General features: G+C 47.5%; 1 protein-coding gene and 1 non-coding gene across 2 annotated transcripts in view; both read left to right on the top strand.

The window, feature by feature from the left end:
* DHX30 (DExH-box helicase 30) overlaps positions 1-1,502 on the top strand; it is a 95,686-nt gene extending 94,184 nt beyond the window's left edge. Inside the window, exons 18-19 of the mRNA XM_063924575.1 lie at positions 291-430; positions 656-1,502. Of these exons, the coding sequence (XP_063780645.1) occupies positions 291-430; positions 656-915 (400 nt within the window). The 3' untranslated portion in view covers positions 916-1,502. The remainder of the gene's footprint in view (positions 1-290; positions 431-655) is intronic.
* A 3,869-nt stretch (positions 1,503-5,371) lies between these two features.
* Positions 5,372-5,485, top strand: LOC134931291 (U5 spliceosomal RNA). Its single transcript, XR_010179076.1, has one exon. It is a non-coding gene; the product is annotated as a U5 spliceosomal RNA (small nuclear RNA).
* Positions 5,486-16,303: the final 10,818 nt, after the last annotated feature.

Below are 16,303 nucleotides of genomic sequence, written 5' to 3'. Positions count from 1 at the left end.
CCGCCTTGTCCTCATGGACTGAGCCGTCCAACCATCTATTAGTATTAATGTCTGCCCAGGCAGGAGCGTCCACAGTGCTTGTCTGAGAGACATCCTGTGATGTCATCAGGAGCGAGCTCGCAGAACATTGGCTGGGAATGATCACATGATCTCTGCCCTTACTAACAGCCATTATTTCAGAGGGCAGCGAGAGCGTCCTAGCTTATTGGAATAAAATGTCATTCTATGTTTGTTCTGTAAATAAGGGCCACTTGTTTATACTGCGTAACCCGCCGCGTTTTGTATTATAGGGATGCACACGCCTTCCGCTCACCATGGCTCACCTACTTCCAGGCTATGAAGTCTACTGGTGCCGTCTTTGTACGGGACAGTTCCATGGTGCACCCACTGGCGGTCCTGCTGTTGACGGACACCTCGGTCTCCATGAGAAGTAAGTATTGTGGCCTCAGGACTGGTGATAGATTCCTGGACAGCTCACGTATGAGGGAAGCGTCAATCCACGTAGACAGTAAATACACTGTATAGAACGAGGGACTGAGGGAGTCACAGCATTAGTGGCCAGAGATGGGACGTATGGGAATCTCAGGTGATTCATTTGTATAACGTTTCCATAGCAGCCAGGTCCACGTGTCTTACGCTCCTGTGTCTATTACAGAAAACGGGCAACAGATGGTGGTCGCCATTTCTGACTCGGATCTGCTGAAGCTGGAAAGTGACAGCCGGACTATTACGTTACTCCGGGACCTGCATCGCACGCTCGCCCAGATGGTGGACAGGCACCTGAGGGAGCAAGTCCCCCTTCTGTCACCCCAGGAGGAGGAGCAACATTCTGACCTGCTCTCCTTATTGGTGGACCTGCTCAACGGTACCGCGCACTGCTTCCAGGACCAACCAGAGGACATGGCTGAGGAATAGTCTCCCCACGTGTTCAGGCTTCATCCGCACACATATATTTATTATGTTCAGACTTTTCCTTTATACTGTGCCTACGAGCTGTACATAACGGGCGCACTGGCGGAGGTGCAATATTCTCCGGTGACTCTGCGTTTTATGCAGGGGGACAGGTAATGACACTTATACACAGCGCTCAGCAAGTGCTGTAATGACAGTTATACACAGCGCTCCGCAAGTGCTGTAATGACAGTTATACACATCGCTCCGCAAGTGCTGTAATGACAGTTATACACAGCGCTTTGCAGGTGCTGTAATGACAGTTCTATACAGTGCTCTGCAGGTGATGTAATGACGGTCATACATAGCGCTCTGCAGGTGCTGTAATGACAGTTATACACAGCGCTCTGCAGGTGATGTAATGACGGTCATACACAATGCTCTGCAGGTGCTGTAATGAAGGTATACACAGCGCTCTGCAGGTGCTGTAATGAAGGTATACACAGCGCTCTGCAGGTGCTGTATTGCCTCATTTCTGCTCTGGAATCCAGATTAAGAATTATTTTGTAATTTGCTGCTGCACTGTTGCCATAAAGGGTCCTAAAGTGTAATTGGTGTTTCCTCTTATGTATTGTTACTCACCCACTTCACGATGTCCCAACTATTTTATATTACATTGACTGTAGATACTTAAAGGGAAGAGTGATTATCAAAAGTACATAAGTGTGATGTGGGGAGATGCTAGAATTAGGAATAACGCCTACCCCCATCCCCCCGAACCCTAATTCCACTGTTTTGTGATTTGTTGCGGTAACTTTGTAGTTACAGTACATACAGTATCCAGTCTTTAGGTCAACATGGTCACTAGGTCGACACGGCAAAGGTCGACACATCAAAAGGCCAATGTGTTTCTTTATCATCCACTAGGGGTCACTGGAGTACTCTTGGGATATGGACGGGCGTAGCCGAACAAAGGCACTGAATATTCAAATTTAGGACTCTCCCCCCCCCCCCTCCATATCCCCAAGTACCTCAGTGTACTTTGCCAGTGTTTTTTCGGTGCTCACAGCATGAACATGGCTTGTGGCAATGGCCACTTTTCAGAAGATTTTTATTTTTATTTTTATTTTTAATTTTTACACTTCCCGTCCCAGTTTCTGGAAAAACTTGGGTCCGGGATGGTGCCGCTGCAAGGCAGCGTATGGCGTGTCGGTCCTCACAAAGAGCACCCTCACAGCCACAGGCGCTATAAGGCAGCGCATGGCGTGTCGGTCCTCACAAAGAGCACCCTCACAGCCACAGGCAGCCACTGTCTCCTGCAAGCTGAACGGAGCTTACAGAAAGAAGTTCCGTCACAGCCAGGATGAGACAAAGAGCTGGAAGAAGGAGCTTACAGCAGACACGAGTGAAGAAGCTGGAGGCTGAAACGGAGCTTACAGAGAGAAGCTCGTCACAGCCAGGATGGAGCAAGGTATGGGTGTCAGGGCGGTCAGCTCACGCTGCCGCCCTGTTGTGTGAAAGTGTTATACTGTACAGGGAGCTGGCCGCCGCTGAACACGCCGCTAACGGGTCCCGCTGAAGTACGCGCAGAGCGGCCGCACGTCACTCAGACGCCGGCGGCTCTCACTGCGCTGATGGCCCGGCACCGCTACAAGCCGCCGACACTCTCCGTGCGCTGAACTAAGCAGAGCGGCCGCACGTCACTCAGACGCCGGCCGCTCTCACTGCTCTGATGGCCCGGCACCGCTACAAGCCGCCGACACTCTCCGTGCGCTGAACTAAGCAGAGCGGCCGCACGTCACTCAGACGCCGGCCGCTCTCACTGCTCTGATGGCCCGGCACCGCTACACGCCGCCGAGACTCTCCCGTGTACTAAAGAGCGGCCGCACGTCACTAAAGGACGCCGGCCACTCTTCCAGAGAGACACCGCAGACACAGGGACACTGTGTACTGCTGTAGGAAGGAGCTTCCGGGCGGCTCCCCGGCGCTAGATACAGACTCTCCTGCTCTCCCTGCACCCGATCCCCGTACGCTGCAGGTAACATGGGGATGCAGGGGGGGGGGGGGGTAGGGGGAATAATACCCATAGCAGCAGCAAAGGCTGCATGGGTTCAAAATAGACAAGCAGCGCAGCACTTTAAACAATGTAGACTGAGACTGTGATTATATGTTCAGCACGTTTTATATATATATAATATATAATGAAGCTTTTGCTGGCAGAACTGTCTATAATATCAGTATGAACTGTGATTATATGTGTAAACACTTGGTATATATATAATATATATATGAGGCTTTGGCTGGCAATAGGTTATCAGTGGCATAACCTATTGCAGGTTTAACCATGTGTTCTGTTATTTTTGGTTAAGGTTGCAAGATAATAACATACACTGCAGGCAGTGTTCATATTAATTGACTAAATGCATATATTTTACTGTATCCTACACCTCGGTTATCACTGTATAATAGGCTATTAAGCATAGTAACTGTATAATAGGCTATTAAGCCTATATTACAACTGCAGCAGGTAACCTGTACTGTGATTTTCTGTGAAAGCATGGCATGACGGCCATTTTAATCATTGCTGGTTTTCCAGTTATAATTCCAGAACATTCCGCCCATACACCTCTACTCCACAAGGAGGCGCAGGGGTGTTAGTGGGAATTTTTAGTTCAGGAGGATTCTAGAACATTCCTGCCCTACATCTTTAAGCCACCAGAAGGCGCAGGGGTGTTAGTAGGAATTTGGTTCGGGTTTCATGCCCATGTGAACTGCTTTTCACATAAAGAACACTTTAGTTTCCTAATAAATATGCTGTTCAGCAATAACATATATATATAGATATATATGCCATATAATAACTTTATTAAGTCGTGCAAGTGTCTGTCTGTTGCCTATTATGATGTCTGTCTACATAGCGAATAAGGCTCTAGTGCAGACTAAAAATGTTAATTGGCAATTCAAATTAAAACAGCGGTAATCGGAGTATTGGAATAACTCCGCCAGCGCTAACAAAAGACAATCTTTCCAAAGTGACAATTTTCCTTTGGGTACCAGAGTGTTTATTTCACTGGTCTTATAATTTAATGCACGATTCTATGTCAAATCTCACCGATAACTACAAGTGAGAAGGGTACATTAGTCCAGCACTCAGATAGTGCGGGGTTTTAGACAACCATACATAATCGTTTCCAAAAGGACGCGATCCGCCATTGGTATATGCGTTTCTGTCAAACATTATAAAAACTCCAGATACATTTGGGTCAATAGAATCTATGTATGAAACCATACCGATCACGGTTAAAAGAAGCTGCAGAGTATATCTGTAAAGCTTCTGCTAACGCCGGTTATTTTCATTGTCGCTAGTTAAGCGCAACAAGGCCAGAGCTTGTTTGCTCCTAAATTTGATATACTTGTAACGGCATTTTATCCCTTTAGGATATTCTGCCATTAGCGCATACAGTATAATTGAACGGCGTTTTATTCCTTTATAAGAAATGTAACGACAGGACGTTACAGTCAGCAAGCCAGTGGTTTGATGACCTCTTTTACAATTGTGGAAGTGCGTCTTTTCATGTTACATTTGCGAGGTTTCATGACTTCAACTCATATATGTCTCAGCTATTTACAGCTTACAGTACAAAACTGCTTCTGTCGAACGGTTTGGCAGGTTGTCATTTAGTCTTTGCTGGTTTATAAACCAGGCAATAGTACGCCAACACAGTCAAAGTTACTTATTCCCCTCTGTTTGAGCAAAATCAAACAGCTCCGTTGCAATATCAATCAGCAAGTCATTTACTACAGTTAGGAAATGGATTTTCTGCAGTTAGTTTTTGCTTATTGGAGCCACAAAATTGTATAATTGCATTTGATCTTCACAATGCGTATTTACCCAGTCCGGTTTCTTCATCACAGGTTCTAGCGTTTGCAAATCGCCACAACCATTAACCATTTCATTTCTTCCGTTGCTTATCGCTTCCGGTATTTACCAAAGTGATGTTGGAATGATAGCTCATCTCACATAAGAACTATGTATCAACAAAGTTCCTCTATCTTGCGCTACTAAGGTATACTGCGGTAGCAGATTAAGTTCGAAAACAATCACATCTAAGTCTGTCTAAACGATGTCAATTCCTAGGTAAGATTATAAATACGGTAAATCAAAGACTTTTACCTACTACACCAGCAAGAACAAGGTACACGCACACTAGCGGTACATTGGTGTATTCACTTATTAAGAATAAAGATGTGTTTTCAATCGCGTTTCTCACAGAGGGACAAGGGTGCGTATTCTCTGGACGACAGTCACAGAGAGTCAGGATTTGTAGTTAAAATCAACGCAAAGGTTCTAAAACACGACAGATTGCTGTCGATAAATGTCCTAGAACTCTGTGCATTTTACAATACAATAGATAAAGGTCCTAGAACTCTGTGCATTTTACAATGCAATAACTGATTCGTTTTCAGTCTGACCAGGGATAGACTCTGGTTTCTCTTCATAACGAATAAATCTTTCGTTTTTACTAAAGATTTCTGTGGAGAGGAACAACCGTGAGTTTTATGTAATTTTGTTTTTCATGCCTGGCTCACGCTGCCCTTAAGCAGTCAAACAAAGCAACGGCAGTTGCATACTCAACAGCCAGTGAGAACCAAGAAGCCACATGGCAATGCGGCAGGTAACTCAAATCTTCAATGGCTCAGAACGCCATTATGTGAAAATGTCAAGACATCAATCCGTGAGTGGACATCGGTTAGACAGACGATCTCACCCGTCAGGGTTTGGATCTTGAAAACTGGACATTAAATCCAAAGGTGTTTCATATGTGAGTCCACAGAAGGGGGTTACCCTCAAGTATACATGATGGCATCTCGCCACAATTACAAAAGCTCAGTATGTGTACATCACATTCATGGGGTCATTCAGCATCGTGTATCTGGCTCCACCATTTTCCGCTTCTCTCTTCGTTGCCAAAACGGATCAGAAGACAGTTCGTCACAGTCATACTGGTGGTATCTCATGGGTTTCGAAGAAGTTTACTTCTCGAATTTTCAAGGAATACTTGCACACGATCTTGGCCCGCTCATAATACGGCCAACCTGTTACATCAGGGAACGTTCTTTTACCCATAGTTACCTATGTACCTATTATCTATGTACCGCAGCTACGGTTGACGGGGTGAGGGTTCAGACCGCCCTCTTAAAAAAATAGAGCATTACAGTATCGGTTATACCAACCATGTTACGAAATAGTAAGCCGCTTAAGGCAGCTCATGATTAAAAAATTTCGTGTGCTTACATAGGTTGTAAACCTCGGAAGTTTCCAACATCATATTTCAAGTACCCGTATTCTGTTAAACGGGATGGGATGGAAAACTGCGTTCATCTGCACTAAGAGTGCAGGTATCTGTGTGGTAAACTTATTTTCAAAGCGTTTGCCTCTATTTACGTCTGTAAACATCTTTCTACAAGGTGTCACCAAAGCTCAGACTCTATTTATCCCACCTACAGCGCCAGGCGATTTGAGGTGGGGTTCAGATTTCTTAGTTTTCATATTTTGGAACCCTTTCAACAAATAGGAATTAAGTTTCATATTTTTGAACCCTTACAACAAATGGGGATTAAGTTTCTCACTTTGGAAAACATTTTTCTTCTAGCCTTGGCTTCGACAAGGGTGCTTCGGCAAGGATTTTGTTTTCATATTTGGGTGCCTTGTATTCCAAGCCACCGTATTTGAGTTTTCTCATGACAAAGCAGATCTTCGGACGAAATCCGCTTTCGTAGTCTTCACATCAATATACCAATAGTGGTTCCTGTGGGGACAGCACATTCTAAAATTCTGAATGTGGTACACGCGTTACGCGTTTATATATGTACCGAAGGTCTACAGTACGTGATAGGAATACGTTGTTTGTTATATATCATACTGCAAACTGGGGTTAGCCAGTTTCTCAGCAGACATTATCCAGTTGGATAATAATGACTACAAGTCAGGCTTACTTTAAGGCTAAGTTACAATCGCCTACGTCAGTAATAGTTCATCCCACAGGTTCTGTGGGAATGTCAGACCCAGCGGGTCGTGGAGCGTCTATGACGCGGCTACATAGCCTTCAGTGCACCACGTTTGTGCACGTTTACAAGTTATGAATGGTGGCGCCATCAGCATTTAGCTTTGGCCTGCCTACTGTTACAAGTATCAAACAGCTCTCCCGCCCACGAGGGAAGCTTTGGTACGTCCCAAGAGTACTCCAGTGACCCCTAGTGGATGATAAAGAAAATAGGATTTTGGTACTTACCAGGTAAATCCTTTTCTTTGAATCCATAGGGGGCACTGGACGCCCACCCAGAGCAGTTTTACCTGGGTTGTTTTAAGCTCAGGGGAGCTTAGTAAACAAATTTTACTTGGGTGGTATTAAGCTCAAAGGAGCTTAGGGTAACACATTTTCACCGATTGGCTCAAATTATAAAGTTCTATCGGTTAAGGGGTCAACTGTTTAGTTGACAATAAGGTTACGGGTCAACTTTGTGGTTGTCCGTTATGTTATAGGGATTCTCCATTGACAACCTCTCTATATCCTGTTCGCTCAGTAAAAAAAACACTGGCAAAGTACACTGAGGTACTTGGGGATATGGAGGGGGGGGAGAGTCCTAAATTTGAATATTCAGTGCCTTTGTTCGGCTACGCCCGTCCATATCCCAAGAGTACTCCAGTGCCCCCTATGGATTCAAAGAAAAGGATTTACCTGGTAAGTACCAAAATCCTATTTTTTCACTTTAAAAAAAAAATATTTTTACATTACGATCCAAGTGGACAACAATTTGGAACGGTAACCTGTGCCAAGCGTAGCGAGACACCTTGCCCGAAGCATGGCGAGCGGACACGGTGCACTAATTGGGGTTTCCAGTCACTTTACGAAGAAAACGACACAAAAACACACACACCTCATGTCGACCTTATCCAGGTCGACCTATTTCAGGTGTCGACCAATAGTGGTCAACCTAATGACTGTCGACCTAGTTACTGTCTGCACTATGATCCACACCCGTACATACATCGCCCGACTGATGCTGCAATTCCGACACCTGGGAAGCTTTGCTCCGCTGGTCTCCTGCCTTCATATATGGGAACCAGGATCATATGTTTCTGCACCGCTGGAATCTCTTACTGAGCATCTTACACATCTCAGTACTGGAACTGTATTGGAGAATACAGGTTGAGTATCCCATATCCAAATATTCCGAAATACGGAATTTTTTGAGTGAGATTGAGATAGTGAAACCTTTGTTTTCTGATGGCTCAATGTACACAAACTTTGTTTAATACACAAAGTTATTAAAAATATTGTATTAAATGACCTTCAGGCTGTGTGTATAAGGTGTATATGAAAGATAAACGAGTTGTGTGAATGTACACACACTTTGTTTAATGCACAAAGTTGTAAAAAAAATATTGGCTAAAATGACCTTCAGGCTGTGTGTATAAGGTGTATATGAAACATAAATGCATTCTGTGCTTAGATTTAGGTCGCATCACCATGATATCCCATTATGGTATGCAATTATTCCAAAATACGGAAAAATCCCATATCCAAAATACCTCTGGTCCCAAGCGTTTTGGATAAGGGAGACTCAACCTGTATTGCATATTGTAGTCTGCGCACTCTATACTCCGTTCCTGGATAGGGCCCTGCATGGCGGTAATGTGGGGATTCCTAGCTCTGACTTCTCTACTTCCCATCAATTTGGGGTGGATACAGTAACCCAAATACTCCCTGCTGTATGCGGGAACATTACTGGAAGTGAATGTGTACATTTTACTGCTTAATCATGACCTATTCATACAGCGATGGATTAACAGACCCTGTGGTGTAATGATGGAAGAGTTATTTACTTGGCTTTGCATGTTGTCAGTCTGGTACAAGCATCGAGAACCAGAGACCGTAGGTAAACGTTCCAGTACCTTCCCAAGGTTTGCGATCAGGATACTTCTGCACCGTCCGCTGGAGAAATTGAAGTATTCCAGAAACGACTAATTGTCAGGCCCAGTAAGATGCGGCTGCTTCCGCATACAATATGAGATCCTTGCCTGCAATGGTAGCAGTGCCACGCAGTAAGGATTGTGCTAATGTTTGTTTGCTGCAAGGGCACAAAGTTCAAAGGCTCTAATCACATACCGGGTGCAATCCTATTTCTCCGAAATACTTCCCAGCGTGTTCTCATAGACCTCAAGGATGAGCGCTGTCTACATCTAATTACATTTCTACTTTGTAAAACCAATGACTAGCATCTTGAAATTCACTTTACAGAGACGTAGTGCACTGACCCTGGTACATACCTGGCATTGCCAGATGGTTTTACATCAATGTGCACCTGGGTTACACAGGGAGAGAGGAGTAGTATATGCGCCTGGTTTATACCGGAAGAGAGCAGTAGTATATGCGCCTGGGTTACACCGGGAGAGAGCAGTAGTATATGCGCCTGGGTTATACCAGGAGAGAGCAGTAGTATATCAGCCTGGGTTTTACCAGGAGAGAGCAGTAGTATATGCGCCTGGGTTACACCGGGAGAGAGCAGTAGTATATGCGCCTGGGTTACACCGGGAGAGAACAGTAGTATATGCGCCTGGGTTACACCGGGAGAGAACAGTAGTATATGCGCCTGGGTTATACCGGGAGAGAGCAGTAGTATACGCGCCTGGGTTACACCGGGAGAGAACAGTAGTATACGTGCCTGGGTTACACCGGGAGAGAACAGTAGTATATGTGCTTGGGTTACACAGGGAGAGAGGAGTAGTATATGCGCCTGGTTTATACCGGAAGAGAGCAGTAGTATATGCGCCTGGGTTACACCGGGAGAGAGCAGTAGTATATGCGCCTGGGTTACACCGGGAGAGAACAGTAGTATATGCGCCTGGGTTATACCGGGAGAGAGGAGTAGTATATGTGCCTGGGTTACACCGGGAGAGAGGAGTAGTATATGTGCCTGGGTTACACCGGGAGAGAGGAGTAGTATATGTGCCTGGGTTACATCGGGAGAGAACAGTAGTATATGTGCCTGGGTTACACCGGGAGAGAACAGTAGTATATGTGCCTGGGTTACACAGGGAGAGAGGAGTAGTATATGCGCCTGGTTTATACCGGAAGAGAGCAGTAGTATATGCGCCTGGGTTACACCGGGAGAGAGCAGTAGTATATGCGCCTGGAGAGAGGAGTAGTATATGTGCCTGGGTTACACCAGGAGAGAACAGTAGTATATGTGCCTGGGTTACACCGGGAGAGAACAGTAGTATATGTGCCTGGGTTACACAGGGAGAGAGGAGTAGTATATGCGCCTGGTTTATACCGGAAGAGAGCAGTAGTATATGCGCCTGGGTTACACCGGGAGAGAGCAGTAGTATTTGCGCCTGGGTTACACCGGGAGAGAACAGTAGTATACGCGCCTGGGTTACACCGGGAGAGAACAGTAGTATACGTGCCTGGGTTACACCGGGAGAGAACAGTAGTATACGTGCCTGGGTTACACCGGGAGAGAACAGTAGTATATGTGCTTGGGTTACACAGGGAGAGAGGAGTAGTATATGCGCCTGGTTTATACCGGAAGAGAGCAGTAGTATATGCGCCTGGGTTACACCGGGAGAGAGCAGTAGTATATGCGCCTGGGTTACACCGGGAGAGAACAGTAGTATATGCGCCTGGGTTATACTGGGAGAGAGGAGTAGTATATGTGCCTGGGTTATACCGGGAGAGAGCAGTAGTATATGTGCCTGGGTTACACCGGGAGAGAACAGTAGTATATGTGCCTGGGTTACACCGGGAGAGAGCAGTAGTATATGTGCCTGGGTTACACCGGGAGAGAGCAGTAGTATATGTGCCTGGGTTACACCGGGAGAGAGCAGTAGTATATGTGCCTGGGTTACATTGGGAGAGAGCAGTAGTATATGTGCCTGGGTTACATTGGGAGAGAGCAGTATTATATGTGCCTGGATTATACCGGGAGAGAGCAGTAGTATATGCGCCTGGGTTATACCGGGAGAGAGCAGTAGTATATGCGCCTGGGTTATACCGGGAGAGAGCAGTAGTATATGCGCCTGGGTTACACCGGGAGAGAGCAGTAGTATATGCGCCTGGGTTACATTGGGAGAGAGCAGTAGTATATGCGCCTGGGTTACACCGGGAGAGAGCAGTAGTATATGCGCCTGGGTTACACCGGGAGAGAACAGTAGTATATGCGCCTGGGTTACACAGTGAGAGAGGAGTAGTATATGCGCCTGGTTTATACTGGGAGAGAGCAGTAGTATATGTGCCTGGGTTACACCGGGAGAGAGAGGAGTAGTATATGCGCCTGGGTTACACCGGGAGAGAGCAGTAGTATATGCGCCTGGGTTACACCGGGAGAGAACAGTAGTATATGTGCCTGGGTTACACAGGGAGAGAGGAGTAGTATATGCGCCTGGTTTATACCGGAAGAGAGCAGTACTATATGCGCCTGGGTTACACCGGGAGAGAGCAGTAGTATATGCGCCTGGAGAGAGGAGTAGTATATGTGCCTGGGTTACACCAGGAGAGAACAGTAGTATATGTGCCTGGGTTACACCGGGAGAGAACAGTAGTATATGTGCCTGGGTTACACAGGGAGAGAGGAGTAGTATATGCGCCTGGTTTATACCGGAAGAGAGCAGTAGTATATGCGCCTGGGTTACACCGGGAGAGAGCAGTAGTATTTGCGCCTGGGTTACACCGGGAGAGAACAGTAGTATACGCGCCTGGGTTACACCGGGAGAGAACAGTAGTATACGTGCCTGGGTTACACCGGGAGAGAACAGTAGTATATGTGCTTGGGTTACACAGGGAGAGAGGAGTAGTATATGCGCCTGGTTTATACCGGAAGAGAGCAGTAGTATATGCGCCTGGGTTACACCGGGAGAGAGCAGTAGTATATGCGCCTGGGTTACACCGGGAGAGAACAGTAGTATATGCGCCTGGGTTATACTGGGAGAGAGGAGTAGTATATGTGCCTGGGTTATACCGGGAGAGAGCAGTAGTATATGTGCCTGGGTTACACCGGGAGAGAGCAGTAGTATATGTGCCTGGGTTACACCGGGAGAGAACAGTAGTATATGTGCCTGGGTTACACCGGGAGAGAGCAGTAGTATATGTGCCTGGGTTACATTGGGAGAGAGCAGTAGTATATGTGCCTGGGTTACATTGGGAGAGAGCAGTATTATATGTGCCTGGATTATACCGGGAGAGAGCAGTAGTATATGCGCCTGGGTTATACCGGGAGAGAGCAGTAGTATATGCGCCTGGGTTATACCGGGAGAGAGCAGTAGTATATGCGCCTGGGTTACACCGGGAGAGAGCAGTAGTATATGCGCCTGGGTTACATTGGGAGAGAGCAGTAGTATATGCGCCTGGGTTACATTGGGAGAGAGCAGTAGTATATGCGCCTGGGTTACACCGGGAGAGAGCAGTAGTATATGCGCCTGGGTTACACCGGGAGAGAACAGTAGTATATGCGCCTGGGTTACACAGTGAGAGAGGAGTAGTATATGCGCCTGGTTTATACTGGGAGAGAGCAGTAGTATATGTGCCTGGGTTACACCGGGAGAGAGAGGAGTAGTATATGCGCCTGGGTTACACCGGGAGAGAGCAGTAGTATATGCGCCTGGGTTACACCGGGAGAGAACAGTAGTATATGCGCCTGGGTTACACAGTGAGAGAGGAGTAGTATATGCGCCTGTTTTATACTGGGAGAGAGCAGTAGTATATGTGCCTGGGTTACACCGGGAGAGAGAACAGTAGTATATGCGCCTGGGTTATACCGGGAGAGAGCAGTAGTATATGTGCCTGGGTTACACCGGGAGAGAGAACAGTAGTATATGCGCCTGGGTTATACCGGGAGAGAGCGGTAGTATATGCGCCTGGGTTACACCGGGAGAGAACAGTAGTATATGCGCCTGGGTTGTACCGGGAGAGAGCAGTAGTATATGTGCCTGGGTTACACCGGGAGAGAGCAGTAGTATATGCGCCTGGGTTACACCGGGAGAGAGCAGTAGTATACGCGCCTGGGTTACACCGGGAGAGAACAGTAGTATATGTGCCTGGGTTACACAGTGAGAGAGGAGTAGTATATGCGCCTGGTTTATACTGGGAGAGAGCAGTAGTATATGCGCCTGGGTAACACCGGGAGAGAGCAGTAGTATATGTGCCTGGGTTACACCGGGAGAGAGAACAGTAGTATATGCGCCTGGGTTATACCGGGAGAGAGCAGTAGTATATGTGCCTGGGTTACACCGGGAGAGAGAACAGTAGTATATGCGCCTGGGTTATACCGGGAGAGAGCGGTAGTATATGCGCCTGGGTTACACCGGGAGAGAACAGTAGTATATGCGCCTGGGTTGTACCGGGAGAGAGCAGTAGTATATGTGCCTGGGTTACATTGGGAGAGAGCAGTAGTATATGCGCCTGGGTTACACTGGGAGAGAGGAGTAGTATATGCGCCTGGGTTACACCGGGAGAGAGCAGTAGTATATGCACCTGGGTTACACCGGGAGAGAGCAGTAGTATACGCGCCTGGGTTACACCGGGAGAGAACAGTAGTATATGTGCTTGGGTTACACAGGGAGAGAGGAGTAGTATATGCGCCTGGTTTATACTGGGAGAGAGCAGTAGTATATGCGCCTGAGTTACACCGGGAGAGAGCAGTAGTATATGCGCCTGGGTTACACCGGGAGAGAGCAGTAGTATATGCGCCTGGGTTACACCGGGAGAGAGAGCAGTAGTATATGCGCCTGGGTTACACCGGGAGAGAGAGCAGTAGTATATGCGCCTGGGTTACACCGGGAGAGAGAACAGTAGTATATGCGCCTGGGTTACATCGGGAGAGAGAACAGTAGTATATGCGCCTGGGTTATACCGTGAGAGAGCAGTAGTATATGCGCCTGGGTTATACTGGGAGAGAGCAGTAGTATATGCGCCTGGGTTATACCGGGAGAGAGCAGTAGTATATGCGCCTGCGTTACATTGGGAGAGAGCAGTAGTATATGTGCCTGGGTTACACCGGGAGAGAACAGTGGTATATGTGCCTGGGTTACACCGGGAGAGAGCAGTAGTATATGTGCCTGGGTTACATTGGGAGAGAGCAGTAGTATATGTGCCTGGGTTACATTGGGAGAGAGCAGTAGTATATGTGCCTGGATTATACCGGGAGAGAGCAGTAGTATATGTGTCTGGGTTACACCGGGAGAGAGCAGTAGTATATGCGCCTGGGTTATACCGGGAGAGCAGTAGTATATGCGCCTGGGTTATACCGGGAGAGAGCAGTAGTATATGCGCCTGGGTTACACCGGGAGAGAGCAGTAGTATATGCGCCTGGGTTACATTGGGAGAGAGCAGTAGTATATGCGCCTGGGTTACACCGGGAGAGAACAGTAGTATATGTACCTGGGTTACACAGGGAGAGAGGAGTAGTATATGCGCCTGGTTTATACCGGAAGAGAGCAGTAGTATATGCGCCTGGGTTACACCGGGAGAGAGCAGTAGTATATGCGCCTGGGTTACACCGGGAGAGAACAGTAGTATACGCGCCTGGGTTACACCGGGAGAGAACAGTAGTATACGTGCCTGGGTTACACCGGGAGAGAATAGTAGTATATGCGCCTGGTTTATACTGGGAGAGAGCAGTAGTATATGTGCCTGGGTTACACCGGGAGAGAGAGGAGTAGTATATGCGCCTGGGTTACACCGGGAGAGAGCAGTAGTATATGCGCCTGGGTTACACCGGGAGAGAGCAGTAGTATACGCGCTTGGGTTACACCGGGAGAGAACAGTAGTATATGTGCCTGGGTTACACAGTGAGAGAGGAGTAGTATATGCGCCTGGTTTATACTGGAGAGAGCAGTAGTATATGCGCCTGGGTTACACCGGGAGAGAGCAGTAGTATATGTGCCTGGGTTACACCGGGAGAGAGAACAGTAGTATATGCGCCTGGGTTATACCGGGAGAGAGCAGTAGTATATGTGCCTGGGTTACACCGGGAGAGAGAACAGTAGTATATGTGCCTGCGTTACATTGGGAGAGAGCAGTAGTATATGTGCCTGGGTTACACCGGGAGAGAACAGTAGTATATGTGCCTGGGTTATACCGGGAGAGAGCAGTAGTATATGTGCCTGGGTTACATTGGGAGAGAGCAGTAGTATATGTGCCTGGGTTACACCGGGAGAGAGCAGTAGTATATGCGCCTGGGTTATACCGGGAGAGAGCAGTAGTATATGCGCCTGCGTTACATTGGGAGAGAGCAGTAGTATATGCGCCTGGGTTACACCGGGAGAGAGAACAGTAGTATATGCGCCTGGGTTATATCGGGAGAGAGAACAGTAGTATATGCGCCTGGGTTATACCGGGAGAGAGCAGTAGTATATGTGCCTGGGTTATACCGGGAGAGAGCAGTAGTATATGCGCCTGGGTTATACCGGGAGAGAGCAGTAGTATATGCGCCTGCGTTACATTGGGAGAGAGCAGTAGTATATGTGCCTGGGTTACATTGGGAGAGAGCAGTAGTATATGTGCCTGGATTATACCGGGAGAGAGCAGTAGTATATGTGTCTGGGTTACACCGGGAGAGAGCAGTAGTATATGCGCCTGGGTTATACCGGGAGAGAGCAGTAGTATATGCGCCTGGGTTATACCGGGAGAGAGCAGTAGTATATGCGCCTGGGTTACACCGGGAGAGAGCAGTAGTATATGCGCCTGGGTTACATTGGGAGAGAGCAGTAGTATATGTGCCTGGGTTACACCGGGAGAGAACAGTAGTATATGCGCCTGGGTTACACAGTGAGAGAGGAGTAGTATATGCGCCTGGTTTATACTGGGAGAGAGCAGTAGTATATGTGCCTGGGTTACACCGGGAGAGAGAGGAGTAGTATATGCGCCTGGGTTACACCGGGAGAGAGCAGTAGTATATGCGCCTGGGTTACACCGGGAGAGAGCAGTAGTATACGCGCCTGGGTTACACCGGGAGAGAACAGTAGTATATGTGCCTGGGTTACACAGTGAGAGAGGAGTAGTATATGCGCCTGGTTTATACTGGGAGAGAGCAGTAGTATATGCGCCTGGTTTACACCGGGAGAGAGCAGTAGTATATGTGCCTGGGTTACATCGGGAGAGAGAGAACAGTAGTATATGCGCCTGGGTTATACCGGGAGAGAGCAGTAGTATATGTGCCTGGGTTACACCGGGAGAGAGAACAGTAGTATATGCGCCTGGGTTATACCGGGAGAGAGCAGTAGTATATGCGCCTGGGTTACACCGGGAGAGAACAGTAGTATATGCGCCTGGGTTACACCGTGAGAGAGGAGTAGTATATGCGCCTGGTTTATACTAGGAGAGAGCAGTAGTATATGCGCCTGGGTTATACC

This window comes from Pseudophryne corroboree, chromosome 5 (assembly GCF_028390025.1).
Source record: "Pseudophryne corroboree isolate aPseCor3 chromosome 5, aPseCor3.hap2, whole genome shotgun sequence".
NCBI lineage: Eukaryota > Metazoa > Chordata > Amphibia > Anura > Myobatrachidae > Pseudophryne > Pseudophryne corroboree.
The sequence above is the reverse complement of the archived record's forward strand: the minus strand, read 5'-3'. Positions and strand labels throughout refer to the sequence as shown.